Raw genomic sequence first — 23,787 nt, 5'->3', positions numbered from 1 at the left:
GGAGTTTTGGGTATTAAACATGTGATTTTTACATGTCAAGAGGTTCGTTCAAATTCTCAAGTGTGAAAGTGGGCCTGATTTGGAGCATCATGGGCTAGAGATGCAATTATGGGTCAACTCTAGAATATCTTGTAAAATTAAATTAGGATTTTTATTTTATTTTTCTTTATTGTAATTGAGAGTTGTATGGGGCCCACAAGTAATCAAAGACTAGGATTTTCTATTTTTTTTAGAAGATTTTATTTATTTCTCTAATTAATTTTTTTTCTCTTTCTCCCCACTTTCTATTTTATTTACTTTCTTATTCCCTTAATAACCAACCCACTTATATTTTTCTTATATATATATATATATTCTTTTCTTTTCTTTTCTTTTCTTTTCTTTCTCTTTCCTTCTTCTACTTTTCTTTCTTTCTTCCACTTTGTCTCCACGTGAACTTCAAAAGCAAGTTTTTTTAATTTATTTAATTTCTCCACTTATTCTCTCTCTCTCTCTTTATTTCTAACTAATTTTTGCTCCCTTTATTTGTTTTTTTCTTTTTCTATTTTACTCTTATTATTATTATTATTATTATTATTATTATTATTATTATTATTATTATTATTATTATTATTATTATTATTATTATTATTATTATTATTATTATTATTATTATTATTATTATTATTATTATTATTTTTATTTTATTATTATTATTATTATTATATTATTATTATTATTATTATTATTATTATTATTATTATTATTATTATTATTATTATTATTATTATTATTATTATTATTATTATTATTATTATTATTATTATTATTATTATGATTTTTCCTTGTTTGTAAATTATTCTCCTTCTTCTATAAATATTACCTCCCTCTTAGGTCTAGTTTACACTTGATTTTCTCTTTAGTTTACTTTAGCTTTACACTTTACTTTCTCTTTAGTTTTACTTTAGTTTTGCACTTTCTATTCTCTTTAGTTTGCTTTAGGTTTTCTCTAGTTCTTTGATTAATTTGTGGGTTCTAGTTTTTAGATTAAATGTTTAGGAAGATTGAAGTTGTGTAATTTTTCCTTTATGCAAGTGTAATTCCTTTAGTTTTATCAATGCAATTTCAAGTTCAAATTCAAGTTCAAGTTTCAAGAGGATTCGCTTTCTCTCTGAGTCTAGCAATTGCAGATCTAGATTATTCTAGATCTGGTTGTTAGAGTTGGTTGAGATTCGAATTGTTTATTCAAGTTTTGTTTGGAAGATGCAAGTAAGTAAGATTCTTCAATAATCTTCTCTCCCTCCTCCATTCCCGCTTCTATCTACCCCTCCATATTCTTAATTTAGGATTTAAATTTCAGCATTTACTTACTTGTTCTCCCTTCCCCTGGGTCCTTGATCAAAGATGCCTACAGTCGTGCCTCTCTTTGGTTAAGGTTTCCCTTTTGCAATTATTGCTTTGTTAATTCTTTCTGCAATTTCTTTGTTCGCATTATTTTTCCTGTCTTTTATTTATGCATTGGTTATATTTGCTTTATTTTTTGTTTCAATTCGATTACATCAGATGTATGGATTAGGATCGTTGGTTTAGTTTAAGTAATTAGCTAACAAAAATTGAATTATTCCACTCTCGCATTACTATTAAGAAGTTGAATTCTAGGTGGCATATCTCCCTGAGATCGACCCCTTAGCTACACGATATTGTGCGCTTGCGGTTATTTATTTTACAAACAGCAATCTCAAATGGGCTTTGATTTGTGGCATCTCTTCTTTGGATATTGATTGAAAATTGAGCCACATCAAGCAACTTGGCCCAATCTCGCTAGTTGGCACTCACAAAGTGCCTCAAGTATAGCTCAAGTAAGTTGTTGACACGTTCAGTATGTCCATCTGTTTGGGGACGAAAGCTTGTTGAGTATCACAAGGACATGCCCAACAACTTGAACAATTCCGCCCAAAACCTCCCCGTGAAGCGAGGGTCACGATCACTGATGAATCGATTATGGCACCCCTCCAATACTTGACCACATTCTTTAGGAATAACCTAGCTGCTTCTTTCGTTGTGCAATCCCTTAGTGCTGCCACAAACGTGCCATATTTGGATAGCCGATCTACCACCCCCATAATTGACCCACATCCTTCGGACTTAGGTAGAGCGTTGATGAAGTCCATAGATACACTCTCCCAAGCATGACTTGGTGTAGGCAATGGTTCCAATAAACCCCATGGTGGTTGTTACTCCACCTTGTCTTATTGGCACACAAGACAAGTCCTTACATAAGCCTCAATATCATCCCGCATCTGAGGCCATTAGTAAGCTACTTCCAACAATGCAGGTGTGCGTCTTTGCCCTGGGTGACCCGCCCACTTGGTGCCGTGGCATTCATGGATAGGGTTCCTCCTTAGGTTGTTCCACTTAGGAACAAATATCATCTTCTTCTTGGCATAGAGAACACCATTCTCTCCCAAAACCGCCTTGTTTTACCTTCCTTGGCTAGGGTAAGCAAGTTCTTAGCCATTGGGTCATGCTCGTACCACTCCTTGATAAGGCTCAACAATTCTCCTTTCGGTTGGTTAAGAGATGCCAACTCCGCTTTTGGACTTAGCGCGTCGGCCACCTCGTTTGCTTTCCTGCGTTTATACTCAAAGGTGAAGTCAAATTCCGCGAGGAAATCTTGCCACCTAGCTTGCTTCGGACTCAACTTCTTTTGGGTTTTGGAAATAGCTAGTAGCCACATTATCCGTCTTCACCACGAACTTCGACCCCAACAAGTAATGTCACCATGTCCTTAGGCAAAGCACTTCCTCAGTCATCTGCTTCTCGTGCATTGTATTGCGATGCTCTGTCTCATTGAGCTTGCAACTCTCATATGCAATAGGGTGTCTTTCTTGCATCAACACCCCTCCAATTGCAAAGTCGGACGCATTCGTATGTACCTCGAATGGCATGCATAGTTTGGCAAGGCAAGCACCGGTTCTTCCATCACCGCCTTTGTTCTTCTTTAGTAAATCTGTGAGTGGAGCTGCCCTCTTTGAGTATCCTGCAATGAACCTTCGGTAGTAGTTCACAAGGCCTAGAAAAGACCTCAATTCACCAACCTTGGTGGGTGCCTCACATTCCTAAATTGCTTTCACCTTGCTCTCATCCATTCTTAATGTTTCGCCCCCTACCTTGTGACCTAGGAACATCACCTCCTCTTGTGCAAATGTGCACTTCTCCTTTTTCACGTATAGTTGATTCTCCTTCAGTGCTTAAAGAACCAACCTTAAATGTTGTGCATGTTCTTCCAATGTGTTGCTATAGATGACGATGACATCCAAGTACACAACCACAAAATTGTCGAGGTAAGAGTGGAATATCTTGTTCATGAAGGTGCAAAATGTGGCTAGAGCATTGGTGAGGCCAAAGGGCATCACTAAGAACTCATATGCCCCATATCGAGTCACACAAGTAGTCTTCGGTTCGTCACCCTCCGCAATGCGGACTTGGTAATACCCTAACCGCAAGTCCATTTAATTGTTATTTTTGAATTTCACATCGTGACATTTGTAATTTTAAAATAGAAGCAAATAAAATTGATTTACCTTATTCACTACTCTTTATATCATTGCTTAGTTTTTCGAGTGATACACATATTGGTTTGGGGTTAATTTATCTTATCATATATAATCAATAATAGTGTTTCTTGTTCAACAAAATTCGACCTACATGTACTTCATGTGCTTTACCCAAACACACAAAACATTTCATATGGAAAATCTTATCATGCATATTATTTGTCAAGTGAGACGTTTATTTCAATCAATTAAGAAAATATGAATGCATGCCTAACATGGAGTGTATGCATGCGACAACTAGTATATATAAATATGTAATGTTTATGTATAATGTAAGATTCTCTTAATGAGTTGAATTCAAAGGATCAAGTGACATACTAAGATGGCCTTAATCAAACCATCCTTGATAGTTGAATTTATTAAACACGATATTTTTTTCCTAAGCTTGTTAATTAATTAATTATTGCTTCCCATTGCATGTGCGCGCATGCGGTTTGGCCCTTTGGGTCGTTGGGTGTGCTGACGAGGGTTCAACTGAGGTAGAATTGTTGTTGTGGAGCTTAACCACGATCAATATTAGATCCATTTCTTACAAGAAAATAGACAATCCATTTTCTTGTAGAAGTGTGCCATGTGTCTCAACATCACATCAAATGGTTAAAATTCATTTATCAGTAACATCAATATTTTTTTTAGTATCGAATCCATATTAGATTGCGCACACCTCCATTATATCCTCAAAGGGGAAGCTTTGTCGTCCGCAAAGGTCGAACCCATGACCTCTTCACTGAAAAGTATGATCTTACTACTTTACCAACTATGTCTTTTAATTTAGATGCATTTCTTTCATTAAGAGAGAAAAATAAAAAAGAAAAAGAAACCCACGAAACAAGGTAAGATTTTTTGATTGTTTTTCCTTTTTATTTTTAGTTTTAATGAAAAAGAAACATAAAGAATATGAGCATTTTGAAATTTTAATAATAATAATAATTTATTTATTTTGATAAAAACACAAGTATAAAATCTATTCTAAAAGAGGATAATATAGTCTTTTGGCTTCTTGATTCAAGAAGGACAAAATAGACATTAAATGTCCAACTGTAACAATCTCTTAGCACTGTTAGAATTGATTATTGAGGGAAACAATAGTAATTTTACAAAAAAAAAAAGAAGAAATTTTACAAATAAAAAATTCACTTCAAGAATTAAGCTACAGTACAAGACTAACAATAATTACCTTTTTTTTCTTTAATATGTAAAACACATGGTATAGATTAACTATACGTGAAACTCAACCAATTAAGTATCCACTCTCTTGTTTCGTCATGCTATTTTGCATGCCTTTAGATGCATTGTAACATTATAAATAGGCGGGTTAGTAATCTAATAGAAAAAAGGTTTGGGCCTATCTCCATTCTTTTTGGCCAAAACAAGAAAAGGCCTATCTCACATTATGGATCTTCAAAGGGCTCATGGGGATCCTCATCCAAGGCCTAGTCAACTCGTTTCTGAAGAACTTGCTCTCTTTCAAATTTCCGTTGATGGATCATGGGATAGTTCTTCACAAAAAGGAGGTAGAGGGTGCATCATGTGGGACTATAATGGTGGTTTTGTAGCGGCTCAAAGCAGATATGGTCATAGTTCTTCAGCAACTTTAGTTGAGCTTGAAGCAATTAGAGATGGCATTATTCTGGGTTCTTCTTTAGGAGCGGTTGATGTGCATGTTCATTCAGATTGTTTACCTGTTATTAGTGCTCTCCATATTAGTGCTCTCCAGGGTCTTCCCTCATCTTTAGATTGGATGTGTCTCAGTTTAGTAGCAGATATTTTGAAGCGTTGTTCTTTCTTTCCTTGGGTTTCTTTTAGTTATATTCCTAGAATTGGCAATAGTTTTGCTGATTTCCTTGCTAAGGGTGCTCGCAGGTTATCTTCTAGACAGATCTTGGTGGGGTATACCACCTTTGTTTATAGTGGATTCTTCTCATTTGTATAGGTCTTTTGACCTAAACTCTTTCATTTAATATATTCGCTTCTTTATTGTTTTGGCCAAAAAAAGATAGGATATGGGTTCGATGACACGCGACCCTAAGAAAGTGATGCTCATAAAATTTGGACAAAAATCTACCCTTTTATTGAGGTTTATTTATCTCCTTTTTAATATTTATTTTTATCGTTAATAATCTTTATTTGGTTATTTAATTCAGATCCTCCACTCTCAATACTTCTCTACCCTTAAAATTTCTTTTCACAACCCACTTAAACATAAACTATTCGGGGCACTCCATATTAAATAGGTCGTGAAAAGAAAATTTTGGAAGTACAGGAACACTTTTTTTTTTAAACGAAATACAAAAATAATGTGAGTGAAATACCGGCGACATTGCATGCAGCTAATTCGTTGATCACATCCTCAGCTTTCATACACATATATTTAAAATTTAAATATACCATACATAGAATCTAAGGTTGACCTCTTCACTGATAGTCGGTGGGTAATTGTGGACAGGTGAAGTCCTTGGGGATTATTTACTTATTTTACTCGTTGGCAAATTAACATCAAACCCATATAGATTTAACCGACTTGGCAAAGTTATGCTTTAAATTAGAACAATCCAACATAGCCACTAGAATAAAAGTTTCAATTTAAGAAAATCTACTCCCAATCAAGCGGAAATTACTTGGGAGCACCAATCAGCTCATTCGAACCGAACGCATCATTCATTTTTTCAATGTTAGATTGATAGCTGTCTTGCTAATTGCCAACCAGCTGGATGAACTTTGTTTTGCTGTTCGATCATCCACTCGTTCTCACCCATTCCATGCACGGCTCATGCAAATTACAAATATCTATGCTATTAATAGGGCAGATTTTTTTAGTTAATAAAAGCAATGTGAGGCCATAGTTAAATCCTTCTCTCTCCCCCTGGCCCTGGCTAGTATATGTGTGTGTGTTGAGTTATCCATATATTCATCTTTAATCCATCACCTGGAGACCGGGGATGTCACAGAGTCTTCTCGCCTAGTGCACAATTCCTTCCAACGAGAAGATGGGCAAGAACAAGACAATAATTGCTGGTGTTTGGCTCTTTCTCTTGGTAGGCATGGTGGTCGGCCATTCGAACCACAACTCCAATAATGAAGGCAAAAAAGACACAGACTTCTCTAAAGGAATGAAGACTGTGACAGCCATATGTGAGAGAACGAGCTACAAAGATGCTTGCATGCACACCCTCTGCGAGGTTGCCAAAAACGAAACTGTTGATCCCAGGGAATTCATCAGGGTTCCAGTTTTGCCACCCTTGATAGGGTGCGAGCAGTTATGGAAAATTCAATGTTCAAGCATGAGAAGAGATTGGGAGTGTGTAAGAGATTGCTGCAATCGGCCATCAATGAGCTCGAGGAGTCGATCAATGTGGTAGTTCAAAATGATTTGAAGACGGTGAACGAACGCGTGCCTGACCTTGCCATCTGGTTGAGTGCCGTGGTGTATTACCACGAGAGGTGCAGAGACGAGATTTTAGATCCGAAACTGAAGTCGTGCATGACAGAGTCCCTCCTCAATTCCACGCAACTCACAAGCAATGCACTTGCAATCATAATGGATTTCTCCGATATCCTCTGTGCCCTGAATTCGCATGTCGACAATGATATCCCAAAATCACGACTCTTAGAGGCGGCGGAGAGGCCCATCCAAGCGGAGGAGAGGCCCATCCAGGCGAGGGAGGGGCCCATCGAGGGGGTGGAGGGGCCCAACGACGCGGAGGTGGGGAACATCAGCGAGGAGGAGGCCGCGAACATCGACGAGTCGGAGTTGCCCTTCCATGATGAGAAGGGGCACATCGAGGCGGCAGAGGGGCCCATCGAGGCGGAGGAGGGGCCCATCGAGGCATCGGAGGGGCCTCGAGCTGCGGAGGGGCCAATCGAGGCAGCGGAGGGGCCCATCGAGGCGGACAACAAAGGCTACCCGACATGGTTAACAGAAGCAGCCCGCAAGCTCCTAACTAGCATAGGAAAACCAACGGCACACGCCGATGTGGCCAAAGATGGTAGTGGCTACTACGATACAATTGGCTCAGCTCTAGCCGCCATCCCTCGAGACTTCACAGGCAGGTACGTTATTTATGTTAAGGCTGGCGTTTATGAAGAACAAGTTCAAGTGCCTTACTACCAGAAAAATGTCTTCATGTATGGAGATGGCCCTACGAAGACCATCATCACAGGGAATAAGCATGTCCCCGACGGCAACAATCAAGGGTCGACGAACGAAACAGCCACTTTCAGTAAGCACTAAAAAAGAAAAACCCTGTTCCATCATTTCTAATTAATTTGAAGCTAATTAGCTTCTCCACCACACGGTTGGACATTAATTACCAACTGTTTAAGGTACCTTGTAATTTATGTAGTGGCCACGGGGGCTGGATTTATGGCAAAATCAATGGGATTTGCAAACACAGCGGGGCCAGAAGGGAACCAGGCGATGGCTCTAATGGTGGAATCCGACATGTCAGCCTTCTACAATTGCAGGATGGACGGGCACCAAGGCACATTGTGGGCGGCGACACATCGTCAATTCTATCGCAACTGTACCATCAGTGGCACCATAGACTTCATATTTGGTGACTCTTTGACGTTAATTCAAGAATCAACGATCATTGTCAAGAAACCCATGAACGGCCAAGAGAATGTGGTGACTGCGCATGGGAAAAGCGACATGAAAGAAACAACAGCACTTGTGATCCAGGATTGCCGCATCGTGGCCGATAAGAGTCTACTTGAGACCAAATTCCTGACATACTTGGGCCGCCCATGGAAGCAATACTCAACGACGATTATCATGGAATCCGATCTGGGCGCCTTCATCCGCCCTGAGGGGTGGTTGGGGTGGGAAAATAACGAAAAGACGTGTTACTACGCTGAGTACGCCAACAGTGGGCCTGGTGCCTACACTACCCGGAGGGTCGGCTGGAGTACCTTCCATGTCCTTCATAAAAGAGAGGAGGCTCTAAAGTGGACCGCAAATTAGAAATTTGCTAAAAGGAAATGACTAGTTGATGCGCACTAGTTTTCCATTTTACCTTGACTTCAAGCAATAGTGAGTACAACTTGTACGCACAATCGATTTGTCTCATTTTCAAGGATTGGGAAAGCAATCAATCATTCATTCTTCTTCCTTTTTAATCATCTCACTCCTATGGATGAATCAAAGAACATCATGTTGTGGATAAATTACCCCAAAACCCAGTCCGCGTTGAGTCGACCGGCGCTAACCAGCGGTTCAATTCAGACACAGGATCGAACTGATAACCATGTAGGATCTAATCCTAACCATTGATTTCACAATGCTCAATCGACAGCTTAGGCAAGATTAAGGCAGTAAAGGAGATCTATAAATAGAGTTTGAGCATAGGCAGAAGGTAAGTAAGACACTCTGATTCATTCAAAAGATCATGTACTTTCCCGCTTTTTGACATTCAAATTTCTTTGAGTTCCTTTGAGCTCAGCAACCTAAATCCTTCTTCAACTACTGACTTGACCGTCGAAGACGAAGCGCTGATCCAGCTGATCGGCTCCGTTTCTAACCGTTCTTCATTAACCTTGAAGGTGAGAGTGGATTCAAAATTAGATTGAACGAGATCTGGTCCTATTGGTGTTATTTGTGGTATATCACTCTAGCGAATTATGCACCATTGGCACCGTTTGTGAGAAATAGAGCAAAAAGTAGTTATGGCACAATCGCCTGAGCAACGGTAGGAGATGCCGATGAATGAAATTGTAAAAGCAAGCCAGAGAGAACCTTGAGAGAACATGTATTGATCACTTGTTTGATGCTTTGTACAAATGAGTCCCTCCCCTATTTATAGGTGAAAGTAGGATACAATGAATGGTTGAGATTATATACAAGTGTATATAATCTAATGGTTAGGAACATCTTAGTAGACTTAGATATTTCTAGGGACATTTCTAGAGGCAATATATTTTCTAGTTGTAAGATTCCTTTAGAATCTCCCTTCTTTCTAGAATATGGGCCCATTAATAACTTTTGCTAAATTGGGCTAGGCCATGTGTGGCCCATTAATATTATACCATTGAGCCCATGACAAATTGGGCCATGTAATGATAAATCAGGCTGTGTCATTCTCCCCTGCCTATTCCGTCGACATCATCGCCGTGTTTTCATCGTGGAACCTCCTTATGTGTTCTTGGAACTTCCACAATGCATTTTCCGGTTCCCAACTTGCTTCGCTCTCAGGCAATCATTTCCATTTCACCAAATACTCTCGACTCAAAGGCACCCCGCGTTTGCACATTACTCGATCCGCCATTATATACTTTGTGTCATTGTTATAGGATGTCGTTATACTCATAAGTGCCCTTGTAGAAGTCCCACGACTAAGATCCTCCGCATCTCCTTGGTAAGGCTTCAACATACTTGCATGAAAGACAAGATGGATCTTAAGCTTTGGTGGGAGGTCTAGTTGATAGGAAACCTTACCCATCTTCTTCACAACTTTGAACGAGCCTTCATACCGACGGATCAATCCTTTATGCACCTTTCGCAAGGACTTGAATTGTTGTGGTAGTAGCTTCACAATGACCATATCCCTTATTTCAAAGTTTGCAAGTCGTTTATCTTTGTCGGCCCACTTCTTCATCTTCTTTGAGGCTTTGTCTAAGTATGACTTAGCCACATCCAACCTCTCTTGCCACTCCTTGGTGAACTTTAAGCTGAGGTGCTCTTTCCCGTATAACCCGTCACTATAGTGTGTGGTGTTAACAGTTGTTGCCCTGTGGCGATCTCAAATGGGCTTTGATTTGTGGCCTTGCTTCTTTGGAGATTGATTGAAAATTGAGCCACATCAAGCAACTTTGCCCAATCTCGCTAGTTGGCACTCACAAAGTGCCTCAAGTATAGCTCAAGTAAGTTGTTGACACGTTCAGTATGTCCATCTATTTGGGGACGAAAGCTTGTTGAGTATCACAAGGACGTGCCCAACAACTTGAACAATTCCGCCCAAAACCTCCCCGTTAAGCGAGGGTCACGGTCACTGATGAATCAATTGTGGCACCCCCCAATACTTGACCACATTCTTTAGGAATAACCTAGCTACTTCTTTCGTTGTGCAATCCCTTAGTGCTGCCACAAACGTGCCATATTTGGATAGCCGATCTACCACAACCGTAATTGACCCACATCCTTGGGACTTAGGTAAAGCATTGATGAAGTCCATAGATACACTCTCCCAAGCACGACTTGGTGTAGGCAATGGTTCCAATAAACCCCATGGTGGTTGTTACTCCACCTTGTCTTATTGGCACACAAGACAAGTCCTTACATAAGCCTCAATATCATCTGCATCTGAGGCCATTAGTAAGCTGCTTCCAACAATGCAGGTGTGCGTCTTTGCCCTGGGAGACCCGCCCACTTGGTGCCGTGGCATTCACGGATAAGGTTCCTCCTTAGGTTGTTCCACTTAGGAACAAAGATCCTCTTCTTCTTGGCATAGAGAACACCATCCTCTCCCAAAACCGCCTTGTTTTACCTTCCTTGGCTAGGGTAAGCAAGTTCTTAGCCATTCGGTCATGCTCTTACTCCTCCTTAATAAGGCTCAACAATTCTCCTTTCGGTTGGTTGAGAGATGCCAACTCCGCTTTTGGACTTAGCGCGTCAGCCACCCACCTCGTTTGCTTTCCTTGGTTTATACTCAAAGGTGAAGTCAAATTCCGCGAGGAAATCTTGCCACCTAGCTTGCTTCGGACTCAACTTCTTTTGGGTTTTGGAAATAGCTAGTAGCCACATTATCCGTCTTCACCACGAACTTCGACCCCAACAAGTAATGTCACCATGTCCTTAGGCAATGCACTACCGGGTCATCTCCTTCTCGTGCACTGTATAGCGCTGCTCTGTCTCAATGAGCTTGCAACTCTCATATGCAATAGGGTGTCTTTCTTGCATCAACACCCCTCCAATTGCAAAGTCGGACGCATTCGTATGTACCTCGAATGGCATGCATAGTTTGTCAAGGCAAGCACCGGTTCTTCCATCATCGCCTTTGTTCTTCTTTAGTAGATCTGTGAGTGGAGCTGCCCTCTTTGAGTATCCTGCAATGAACCTTCGGTAGTAGTTCACAAGGCCTAGAAAAGACCTCAATTCACCAACCTTGGTGGGTGCCTCGCATTCCTAAATTGCTTTCACCTTGCTCTCATCCATTCTTAATGTTTCGCCCCCTACCTTGTGACCTAGGAACATCACCTCCTCTTGTGCAAATGTGCACTTCTCCTTTTTCACGTATAGTTGATTCTCCTTAAGGGCTTGAAGAACCAACCTTAGATGTTGTGCATGTTCTTCCAATGTGTTGCTATAGATGACAATGACATCCAAGTACATGACCACAAATTTATCGAGGTAAGAGTGGAATATCTTGTTCATGAGGGTGCAAAATGTGACCGGTGCATTGGTGAGGCCAAAGGGCATCACTAAGAACTCATATGCCCCATATCGAGTCACACAAGTAGTTTTCGGTTCGTCATCCTCCGCAATGCGGACTTGATAATACCCTGACCGCAAGTCCAATTTGGTGAAGTATTTTGCACCGCCAAGCCTATCAAAGAAATCATCAATCAAAAGAATGGGATACTTGTTTTTGATAGTTACCTTGTTGAGTGCCATATAATCGACGCATAGCCTCAACGATCCGTCATGCTTCCGTTGGAACAACACGCCGGCGCCCCCGGCGGCCCCCCCGCCGGGGGGGAGGGCCCCCCCCCCCACCCCCCCGGGCGCCCCCCAACAGGGGGTGCAATACAATTTTTTTTCCCCCCCTTCCCCCCCCCAATTTGGCAAAACGAGATGAAAGCCATTTGTTTGATTGGAACAATCTTTTAAGACATATCCTATTGTCCAACAAGCTCTGTAAAGTAACAAAACTTGTAGCAAACCTTGTAACCATTGGTCGTAGAAGATCCCACCCATCTGTAAATTCTTTTTTCATAAGATTTAATAACCAAGTTCGGTTGTAAATGAACAGCGTAATTTTTTTCCCCTTTGTGCATACTCTCCCCTACCAACACTTTATGTTTACAAAATCTTCAAGTATCCGATCAATACAATAGGTAGCACATGGTGTCCAGAATAAATTTCTCCTCTTCTCCTCCAGCATCTTTCCAGCAGCCTTGTAACTAGCAGTATCCTGAGTAACAACCTAAAATAGAAGTGGGTGGAAAACAGTTAAAGGCTTATAATTAAAATAAGGTTCACAGGATTGAACACCCCCCCCCCCCCCCCCCAAAAAAAATAAAATAAAAGGAATAAGGTTGACAGGTAAAATTGAATATAAAGCAGTACCTGCACCACATTTTCCTCACGAATCTCTTCCACCACTTTGTCCAATAGCTTTAAAAGGTTGGTTGCATCTTCCACTATATCTATTGAATCAATGGAAGAAACAAAGTACACACCACGTGGACATGAAACCAAAAAATTGATCCAACACCCTTCCCTGTACATCTTTCCAACTATCGGCCATAATAGTACAACCAGTAATTGACCAAGATGCTTTAAATTCCTGTGATCTCATCCTGAAGAAGTCGACCAGAAATCAATCGGCTAGAAGGACCTTTAAATCCTTCACCATATTGACCAACCAACTCCAGCATCTTATGGAAGTAAAGTGAGCTTGCTGCATTAAAAGGAATTGCTGCATGATAAAAGAACTTGCAGATTGCAGATATCACTTCCTTACGAGTTTTTTTATCTGACACATTCTTTGTCTTCAATTGCTTGTAGGATGGCAGGATTTGACTTTTAGATGATCTCAAATTTGCAGCATCAAACCTTGATCTCTTTAGCTGTGGGTTGGTACCACTGGCACCATCACCAGGAAACCTCCCAAGGAGTCTTTTCCTTGCATCTTTGCCCAAACTTTTATCACCAATCACCAGCTTCTCCTTACTTCTGTCATGTAGAAGACCCTGCTCCAGCTCTTCCTCTTCATCCTCATTATCTGAGAGCATGTAGAAAGCTTCAATCTCTTTAGCTCCAGACCGGCGCTGTCTCCTGCCAGTTCGGTGCCATTTCATGTTCTCCTTCATTTTAAGATAAACTTCCTTTGGAGCCTTTTTACAATATGCAACTTCCCCTGGAATTCTGGCAAGATGTTGTTTAGAACGGTTTATACCTCCACTAACTATTTTTTTTCACAATAATTGCATTTTACCTTCTTTTTCCTTTCATCTTGAGCAACACCATGTTCCCAACCCGGATCAACATATCCTAATGACCAAAGAGGAGCCAAACTGATTACAAAATTCTTATCACCCATCACTTGTTTACCTTTGTTCTTATAACTAACAGACTCTTCCTCCTCTTCATCATCATCATTTGAATGGAAATCCAAAGATGCCTGATCTTCATCTTCAGACTGCCTTTGTTTCTTGATACACCGACTTCCCTCCAAAGCTTCCCTCATTTTCAGGCAGACTTCCTCTGGAGCCTTTTTGCAATATTTGACTTCCCCAGAAATTCTAGCTAAATGTTGCTTTAATCTGTATATTCCACCACTAACAACTTTCCCACAATAATTGCATTTGACTTTCTTCTTCCTCTCATCTTGGGCAATGCCATGCTCCCATCCAGGGTCAATGAATCCTGTGGAGCGCAACGGGGCCATCTCCTCGACCATCCAGCAAGCTGCACACTATAAACTTCTACTGTTCTCCAGTTTAACTGCATAGATGGAGATGCAATTGGTTGAAGGGGCTACAAAACGAAAGATATGCATAAAAATACTAAAAGATTTAAAGCTTTCCATGTCATCACACTATTATGAACTTGGCACCAGTATAACATATTTTCTAAGCCACAGGGATAAACTTTGAAGAAAAGGACAATTAAAAGAAGACTGTCCTTTGACTTCCATAACCATTAAGTTGATCAGATCACGGGCAGTTCATAACAGAATGTTCAGCTTTCAAGAAAGGGAACAAAATGCGAAGATGGCATTGTCTACTTCAGCAAATGGAAGGTCCCTTGGTGCAGTTAAATCACCGAAAAGGGTACAGTTTATTTGATAGACACAAATGGGTCTTGTTGTGTATGTCTTGATGCAGATCCGAAGACCCATATCTGCAAAAAGTCCAAGAAGAAGCTGCCAAATGGTAGCAGTAGTACCATAGCTCAGTGTTTAGCGCCAATCGTCAGTCGCGGTTGGAGTTTGTTAAGAGGCAGGGATCACTTAAGTTGTCAAAGGAGCTAAGCAGATTGTAATTAGAACCCTCATAGATTCCCACGAAAATCAAAGGAGGCTTTTTTTATGTTTTTCTTTTCCTGGTACAACTAGGAAGAGGGAATTAGATCTAGTGCTTCATTATATAAGGCCCCCCCTCATGGGTACAGTGCTAGATGCTGCTACTACCTCCTCCTACATTTAGTGAGCCTAAGTTTAGTGAATCACATCTACACTGATGGATTGGTTGAACCAGTGATGGTATGAAGTCCAGGAGGTTCTAATCAAGCAGCTGCTAGGAATACCAGGGGGTCGAATGCCTCTCCATCCACGAGGTCATAAGTTCTCTCTTGCACTATCTATAGATAAGAATGAATTGAATCGGATTGACTCAACAGATATGATAGATGGAATGGGTAGATGGTGGAGGGACCTAAAAAACTACAAAGTCTAAAATAGATTGTTCTAGAAGATACAAGTAATGAGGTTTCTAATTGCTAGCTGCTGCTACTGTCTTCTTCTCCATCTGGTGAGAGACTGAGTTTAGTGAGTCATATAGTAAGTCATATCTAAGCTCATGAAGTAAGTTGGACCAGTTGACTCCTAGATGATGTGAAGCCCAGGAGGCTCCTATCAAACTGCTGCCATTAAAGATGGCAACTCAAAAGTAGATACTAAAAGATACAAGGTGCTTTTTTGGATATTTCTGACTAGCCAAATCGAGCTATCGGATAACTTCATCTTTGGATCACATCACCCTTCCATGAGCCTTGCATCAGGGCAAACTTCATCCACATCAGATCATTGATGCCACAGAACAGTCCCCTTCTTGAATATGGAACCAATTCAAGAACCATAGGACTCAAACCCTACGTGGCCCATCTAGCCATCAACTTGCCACAACATATGGGCCATAGACATCATTCAACTAGCCCCACACTCAACCCAAGTTGCTGCCAATCCATCCACAGGAAGCCTAATTTGTTTATAGCAACAACTCCTCCCAAAACCCTAATTTCCAAGAAACCTATTCCTGCCATCAGAATTGTCCCAAAATAGGATCGATTCATCCTCACCTCTTCTGTAGATCCAATCCTAACCTTTACCCGAACAGTCCATCTAAAAGCCTAAAAGGAAGACCCATATCAAAACCTTATCCATCTCATCCCAGCAACTTCATAAAGACCCTAACTGCAAGTGATACACATTACTTAAGTCTTAACCATTGTATCACATAAACATTCTTTAACTCTTCACCTTCACTAATCAAAATGAAAAACCATAAACTTCATTTGTTTTCAGAAACCCTAATTTCAATTTTGTAGAACCCTAACCCTATTTTCCAAAATCGAGTTGTTTCTTTGTGAAATCCTATTAACTAGCCCTTAGTCCCATATAAGGCTACATCATGGTTGAGCTTTTACCTAATGTGTTTGTTGTGAACTAGATCCAGGACCACCCAAAGAAGGCCCAGGGAGGCTGCCAGTAACCTGTGGTCTTGACAGCAGCCCAGGAAAACTTGGCCAGCATAGAGGTTTGGTCATTTTGGGTGCCCCTGGTCCAACTCAACTTGATCTCAGAAGAACCAGAATTCTATTGGGATTCTAGTTCTAAACTTATTTTTCTGTTTGAGTTAGTCCTTGTCAAGATATGAAAGATATGAAAGAGCCCAGTCTATTTAGGAGTCCTACTTAGAGAAGGATTCCTTTAGTTGTAGTCCAAGTTCTATTTGGGAGACTAGTCCTACTCTTGTTTTGCAATTTGAATCATCCTAAGATAAGTTAAGAGCCCTTAGTGGAGTAGGAGTCCCAAGTAAGAAAGAACTTCTTTGTTTGGGGTCATAAGTTGGAGCCGTATCTTAGAAAGGACTCCTTGAATTAGAAGTCCGTATATGTTTGCACTTCTATTTAGTTAAAAGTCCTTGTTTGTTTGGGGTTTGGGGTTTAGGGTTTACCAAAAAAGAGTCCTTGTTTGTTTTGATTTTCAATTTGAGTCCAAGTAGAAAAGCTAGTTTCAATTGCTTTCTAGTATCTGATCCTAGTATGAATCCTTCATGTAAGGCTACAAAAATAGCACTATACTAGTAAAGAAGATAGACTTGATTATTGAATACACTATTAAAGGTGACATATTGGGGTAGTGCATTTCCTGATGAAGGAAGCCTGTGGCTGTGCTGTTCTGGTGTTCTAATTTGCTGCAATTATTCAAGTTCTTCAACCTCTCTCTCTCTCCTACAAATGCAAACATTCCCTACCCCAACGCAGCCCCATTCCTCCCCTTCCCCAACCTGCAGCTGTTTCACTCCACCTCCCCCACTCATATTCTCCCAATCCTCTCCTGTTCCCCAACCCTTGTTCTTCCTTTCCAGTCCCTCTTCTTCCATTTTCTCCTCTCTTCTACCCTGAGGAAGCATAGTTTTCCTAATTTTCTAAACCCTAGGTTTCCCCTATGTTCATCCCAAATCCAAAGCCTTAGATCTTCCAAGCACCTCGGCCCCTTCGGATTCAAACACCCCTCCCCTCTCCTCACCTTCGACCCTAACTTCAGTTTCTTTCCCTTCACCCAAAACCCTAGGAAATCATACACTTCATCTTCTTCACCAAACCCTAGAAACCTAACCTTCTTTCACTCATATCCACCCTTCAACCCAAATCCATTTCACTTTTAGAATTACCATCTCCCACCCCTGCTTAACCTTTGACCTAACCCTAACCCTAGTCACCCCTAAGAAAACCCTCATTCTCTTAAATCCTAGGATTGAAGTTCAGTTCTGAATATTAATTTACAGCAAGGTTCAGATCTGGAATTCATCAACCCTAGACCCTAAGCCTCACCTGAACCCTACAGACCCTATTCCCAAGCCCTAAGAACCTTCAAGACAGCATTATACTAGAACCGCATGGTTATAAAAGCCTAAATTTACTGCTGGTTCCCATGGATAAATCCTGAAGACTAACCCTAGAAATGGGGTTTACATCAGTGTTTTTATTGTAATATCCAATCTAATGGGCCTATAGTATGCATTGAGTCAAGCATCTACATTTACTTATTTTAATTGTTTCTACGGCCCCCCCCCCCCCCCCCCCCCCCCCCCCCCCCCCCCCCCCCCCCCCCGCGGGGCCGGGGGGGGGGGGGGCGGCCCCCCCCCCCCCCCCCCCCCCCCCCCCCCCCCCCCCCCCCCCCCCCCCCCCCCCCCCCCCCCCCCCCCCCCCCCCCCCCCCCCCCCCCCCCCCCTCGTTTCCAAACCCCCCCCCCCCTTTTTTTTCCTCTTTTTTTTTCAATCTAAAAAAGGGGGGGGGGGGAACATCCACCATACAAGACTAAAGCTAACAAATCAATTCCACCAAGTAACATTACTGATTGAATAAAAAGCTGTTATATAATATTTCACAACCACACACCATCAACATAACTAAGTGTTAATTCAGCACGCCTTCTTAAGCACTAGGAACTAAATTGCAAACGCCAGGGCAAATACATGAACATCTGTAACATAGCATCTTTACATCTCAAAACATTCAGAGATTAAGAAGCAGCATGTTGACAAAATAATAAAGGGAACTTTTAATTAAATGTCCAGACATGAAAAACAATAAACTTATGGCAACAGCAAAAAGGCTAGAAAGACTAAGACTAAAGATGGTTGTACAAGAAGAAACTGAAAATTCAAAAACTAAAAAGAATGTATGAACAAGAGTCATAAATCAACTCTAGCTAGTTGGAATATCGTTCAGGTGACAAAGAAAATAACAAAACCTCCATCTTCATACTTTGCACTAGCTAAGGTCACAGGTTTTCAACATAGAAATAAATAGTTATTCAAATGTAAACATAGGGAAGCAAAAGCAGCTCCAAGACAACTACCAAAATGAAGGAAAGAAAAATAAAATTTGCATGGTTTCAGTACATACATCCTTTCTCATTCTACAGGCAACGATCAAAAGCTGCAGAACTCCAACATACAAGAACCTATAATTTTCCCCAAATATATATCTTAAATTTATTCTTTCATTAACTGAAAACCAAAATAATGAACCTTTTTTCCTTTTCCTTTGGATGGGGTGGGGTGGGAAAGGTGTGAAAGCAATTTGAATTTCAACCACACAACATACACTGTGTGTTCAATCTGCTGAAGATCTTTCACAAATCCAGAACTTCCACTACATTCCCCCATCCAATGTCCAAAAGCTCCACCAGGCCTATGGTTTCTTCCTCAAAAGTTAAATAAATCCCTTGAGCAATACTTGTCAATTCCTTGAGCAAACTGGTCAGTTTCTTAGAAATAAAGCTTCAAGATTTAATGATATAAGCTAGTTATACAAGTTCAAAGACAATAAATCAAAAAACACATTAACTCAAGCAAGTATATCAACATAAAATGTGTTGTTACAGGAAAGTCAGAAACATTATATCAACTGACTGTCCAATGAACTGAAAATTGTTTAGTTTACACTAGTAGTCAACCAAGGAGCTTGCAAACCATAATATTTTTTTATTTTTTTGGGGAGCTTCCATAGACCAGATAAAGGTAACATTTACCAGTCCGCTGGCATGAGTATGCTTCTGAAATCTGCATCAAGTGGACATCATTGTTAAACTAGAGAATTTAAAACATTCAACAGAAAATCACACCAAGACCATGCATAATTGAAGAAATTTTATTCAGAATTTACTGAATAGGAGTGGACAGTAAAGTCTGATGAGATTCTTCTTTTCACATTGAGAAATGGCATTCCTCTTACTATTCTCTGGGAAGGCTCATGCCCAAATGTTCATCAAGCAAGGAAACATTGTGGCTAACTAAAGCAGCAGTTTGAATGACAGCCAAAGAAGCATCAATGGCAATGACTCCAAAATGTCTGTTATAGGTCGATAAACAAAGACCTCTAGCGTGAATGTTTGAGGGAAAAAAATACACACACACACACACACACACACACACACATATATATATATATAGAAGACAAATTATTCCAAAATTATATACCTAGATTCAAAAATGAGGTAATTCTGGTTTCTAGAAAAACAATTAATACTTGATATTAATTCCATATTTCCAATAGGCATCATCAATGCAATCATCACTCCCCTCAGATGCGCAGATCATCAAACATGCCCTTTTGTCATGTTATGCAGAAGCAACTTTCCATATAGCTGCTCATTTTTTCTTCAAACAACTTGCACTGTTCTTTAGATAAAAATTGTAGTCATTTCAAGTAGCAGTTCACACTTCAAAAAGTAATAACACCAAATAACATGCGATGGATAACAGAGAATGAAATTGATGAGAATTCAAGGGATAAGAAATAACAATGAAGAAATAAAACTTCTGCATGCACATTCTTGGATGTCCACAGTTCTCTTTTTGAAGGTTTAAGTACCAGCCTACTTCTAAATGGCTTACCACTTTAAATTTAAACTCTGCATGAGATTTTTCATGGGCTGCAAAGCGATCAGGATGAGTTTCCCATGCTCTCTTTTTGTATGCTGCTTTAATCTGCAGTTTTCATATTGTAATTAATCTATTAGTCTTACTGGATAATAAATATAGCTTTACCTGGAAAAAAATAATTTCAAATTTGCAACTACAACCACTGGATAGCTGGAAAATTGTTGTCCATATAGTTTTCATCAATCTCATGACTTTGGTGACAACTAGCTAATTTGATTCATTATGGTGTAAAATTTACGAGTTATTTGGCTAACATGGAAACTGAATCAAAAAGAATTAACATTTTACAATCAAGCAGAGCCTATTATAATAAATATAAAATAAAAAAACAAACCCTATTATTTCCCCCCCCCCCCCACCCTCCCCCCCCCCCCCACCCCCACCCCCCAAGAAAAACCCCCGGGGCGGGGGGGGGCCCCCCCCCCCCCCCCCAAAAAAGGAAACAAAAAAGGAGGAGAAAAAAAGAAAAAAAAAAAAAAAATTAAAAATTGATTGTTTCTCCCCCCCCCCCCTCTCTCTTGCGCCCCTTTCCTTTTTTTAGTTTTTTTCTTAAGGTTTTCCTCCCACCTAAAACATTACTTGGACTGCAATACAAACTTTAGTGATTGAGTCCTACTCAAATATGAGTTATTGAGTCCCAGTCGAATACTTTGTTTACGGTTATCAATCTACTAGGATTCACTTTGTTATCCTGCCTTTACGCTTGTATAACCGACCTTGACTTGGTCTGTTCGACCCTGGTGTATCCGAACTGGTTCGACCTGGGTTTATCCGACCGGGTCCGACCTGAGTTTATCCGAACTGGTTCGAGCCATTTTATAAGCCCCCCAGTCTCTGAAGTCCGAGCTTCATGTTGTTCGGATTTTAGAGATTTGATGGCCGAACATGCTTGTACTTCCGACCAACATAACTTTGAATCTTTTGTGTCTGAGAAATCTGATTTTTAGATTAGGATTTTTTTTGAAAAGTATAAGAACCTACTATTTCTCTTTCACTTCATTTGTAAACCTTTTATTTCTTGGTTTACAGGATGGCTTGCGCTTTGGTCCAATCTCTGGGTCAAAGCATTAATTCTGCTAGGCAGGATTTCTTTTCCCTTCAACAGGCCGAGCAGCGTAACACGGAATTAGAGACTGAGTTGTCAGCTCTAAGTCAACTAACACATCTTTAGTTGCTCGGGAGGCCAACCTTCTTAGTGAGTTGGCTGCTGTGAAGGGGGCCAACGAGGCACTGGTGTAAGAAAAATCTTCTCTTCAATCTAGTTTTGGAAGAGGCTGAAGGTTCCTTGGTGGGCAAGGATGCCAAAATTTCTAGTCTCCAAGCTAAGTTGGAGAGCTCGGATAGTGCCGTTGTTCGGCTGACCAAGATGGTCGAGGAGAAAGCCCCCTACGTCTTTGAAGATCTTTCTAACGAGCTTCGCCATGAAGTTATTAAAAGATGGGTCAAGACGGCTGGGTGCAAAAAGTTTATGGCCAAGGTCACGTCTCTAGGCTATATCTATGCTAGGCACCAGACCTTCGAAGGCATCATTGGAGCTTTCAAGGATCTGGATCTGGAGAAGTTTCAAGCTTTGATTGATCCGGGGATTTATGACGGCCTTAAGATCCCTCGACCACATTGGTGTGCGAATGCTCCTAGGTTTCCGAAGCCTCAGAATGTTGAAGTGGTCGGTAGAATTGGGATCCAATGCCTGAGACGGGGACTTCAAAATCCTCTATTGTCAAAGATGGATCCGACCAGGCGAAAACCGACTAAGTTTTTGAATATGTTGTCTTCTTTTTGAACATATGTATGACCTATTTTGGTTCTTCTTTTGATTTATGCCATTCTCTTTTTTGTAATCTTTGCTTGTTCAGAATGGACGTGTTTATTTTTGTTTAATATCCAAGGGTTTTTGGTCCTTTGATGCCTCTGCCTTCCCGAACAAAAGAGCTCGGTTGTTTGTAGATCTGATAAATTTTTGATCTTTTGGTGCTTAATAGGTTTAGGTCTTTTAGTGCCTAAGGAACTTAGGTCTTTTGATGCCTAAGGGACTTAGGTCTTTTAGTGCCTAAGGATCTTAGGTATTTTTGTGCCTAAGGATCTTAGGTCTTTTTGTGCCTAAGGAGCTTAGGTCTTTTGATGCCTAAGGGACTTAGGTTTTTTTGGGCCTAAGGAGCTTAGGTCTTTTGATGCCTAAGGGACTTAGGTTTTTTTGTGCCTAAGGAGCTTAGGTCTTTTTGATGCCTAAGGGTCTTAGGTCTTTTCGTACCTAAGGATCTTAGGTCTTTTTGATGCTTAAGGGTCTTAGGTCTTTTAGTGCCTAAGGATCTTAGGTCTTTTGTGCCTAAGGAGCTTAGGTCTTTTTGTGCCTAAGGAGCTTAGGTCTTTTATTCCCGACCTGAATTGAAATAAATAAGTATCCTTGTTCGGTCATATGTTTGTGCCTATTTATCATCCAAGCCATGTTGTTCGGTCATAAGATCAAGTATTTGTTTGTTAACAACTACTCGGTTATAACCAACTACCCACCGGGCATGATAACTTGAATATGAAAATCGCTGAAGTTTTCGTGCCTAAGTATCTTTAGGGCTTGTCTGCCTAAGTATCTTTAGGTCTTTTCTGCCTAAGTATCTTAGGTCTTTTCTGCCTTAGTATCTTAGGTCTTTTTGCCTAAGTATTTTAGGTTTTTTTGTCTAAATATATTAGGTCTTTTCTACCCAAGTATATTAGGTCTTTTTTGTCCCTAAGGAACTTATGTCTTTTTCGTGCCTAAGGAACTTATGTCTTTTTCGTGCCTAAGGAACTTAGGGCTTTTTTTCGCCTAATGAACTTAGGGTTTTTTCATGCCTAAGGAACTTAGGGTTTTTTTCGTGCCTAAGGAACTTAGGATTTTTTTTCGTGCCTAAGGAACTTAGGGCTTTTTTCAGGCTAAGGAACTTAGGGTTTTTTCGTGCCTAAGGAACTTAAGGCTTTTTTTTGTGCCTAAGGAACTTAGGGCTTTTTTTGTGTCTAAGGAACTTAGGGTTTTTTTCATGCCTAAGGAACTTAGGGTTTTTTTTTGTGCTTAAGGAACTTAGAGCTTTTTTTTGTGCCTAAGGAACTTGGGGCTTTTTTGTGGCTAAGGAACTTAGGGCTTTTTTTCTGCCCAAGGAACTTAGGGCTTTTTCGTGCCTAAGAAACTTAGGGCTTTTTTTGTGCTTAAGGAACTTAGGGCTTTTTTTTCTGCCTAAGGAACTTCGGGTTTTTTCGTGCCTAAGGAACTTGGGGCTTTTTTCTGCCTAATGAACTTAGGGCTTTTCATGTCTAAAGAACTTAGGGCTTTTTTCGTGCCTAATTTCTTAGGTCTTACTCTTTTTGATGCCTAAGGAACTTATGTCTTTTTCTTTTTGATGCCTAATTTCTTAGGTCTTACTCAAGAAGCCCGGAGACTTTAATGGGTCTTACTCATTTGTGAAGCCCATTTTCTTCCCGATGTTGGTCGAATAGAGTGATTGTGGTCGACTTGTAGGTTTCTAGTATAATAGTCTTTTAGACTTGTATATTTAGACCTCTTTCATCGAGTATAGCTTACTTCTATGCTCTGCGTACAAGGAGG

The 23,787-nt window shown here is 40.4% G+C and overlaps 1 protein-coding gene and 1 pseudogene across 2 annotated transcripts; one reads left to right on the top strand and one right to left on the bottom strand.

The window, feature by feature from the left end:
- Window positions 1-4,989: 4,989 nt before the first annotated feature.
- On the top strand, window positions 4,990-21,993 carry LOC149019793 (putative pectinesterase/pectinesterase inhibitor 45). Its single transcript, XM_089154127.1, is given in 8 exon segments — window positions 4,990-5,314; window positions 6,636-6,824; window positions 6,827-7,230; window positions 7,483-7,816; window positions 7,940-8,552; window positions 14,556-14,588; window positions 21,240-21,361; window positions 21,473-21,993. Coding segments are annotated over 8 exon segments (2,541 nt in total).
- On the bottom strand, window positions 11,203-20,506 carry LOC149019794 (uncharacterized; annotated as a pseudogene). Its single transcript, XR_016172963.1, has 4 exons — window positions 20,163-20,506; window positions 12,880-14,259; window positions 12,341-12,736; window positions 11,203-12,237 (listed from the first exon to the last, which is right to left on the bottom strand). The product of XR_016172963.1 is annotated as an uncharacterized LOC149019794 (transcript).
- Window positions 21,994-23,787: the final 1,794 nt, after the last annotated feature.

This window comes from Hakea prostrata, chromosome 4 (assembly GCF_041222555.1).
Source record: "Hakea prostrata isolate BN-2017 chromosome 4, UWA_Hpros_2, whole genome shotgun sequence".
Classification (NCBI taxonomy): domain Eukaryota; kingdom Viridiplantae; phylum Streptophyta; class Magnoliopsida; order Proteales; family Proteaceae; genus Hakea; species Hakea prostrata.
Note: the sequence above shows the minus strand (reverse complement) of the source record. Positions and strands in the feature narration are given on the sequence as shown.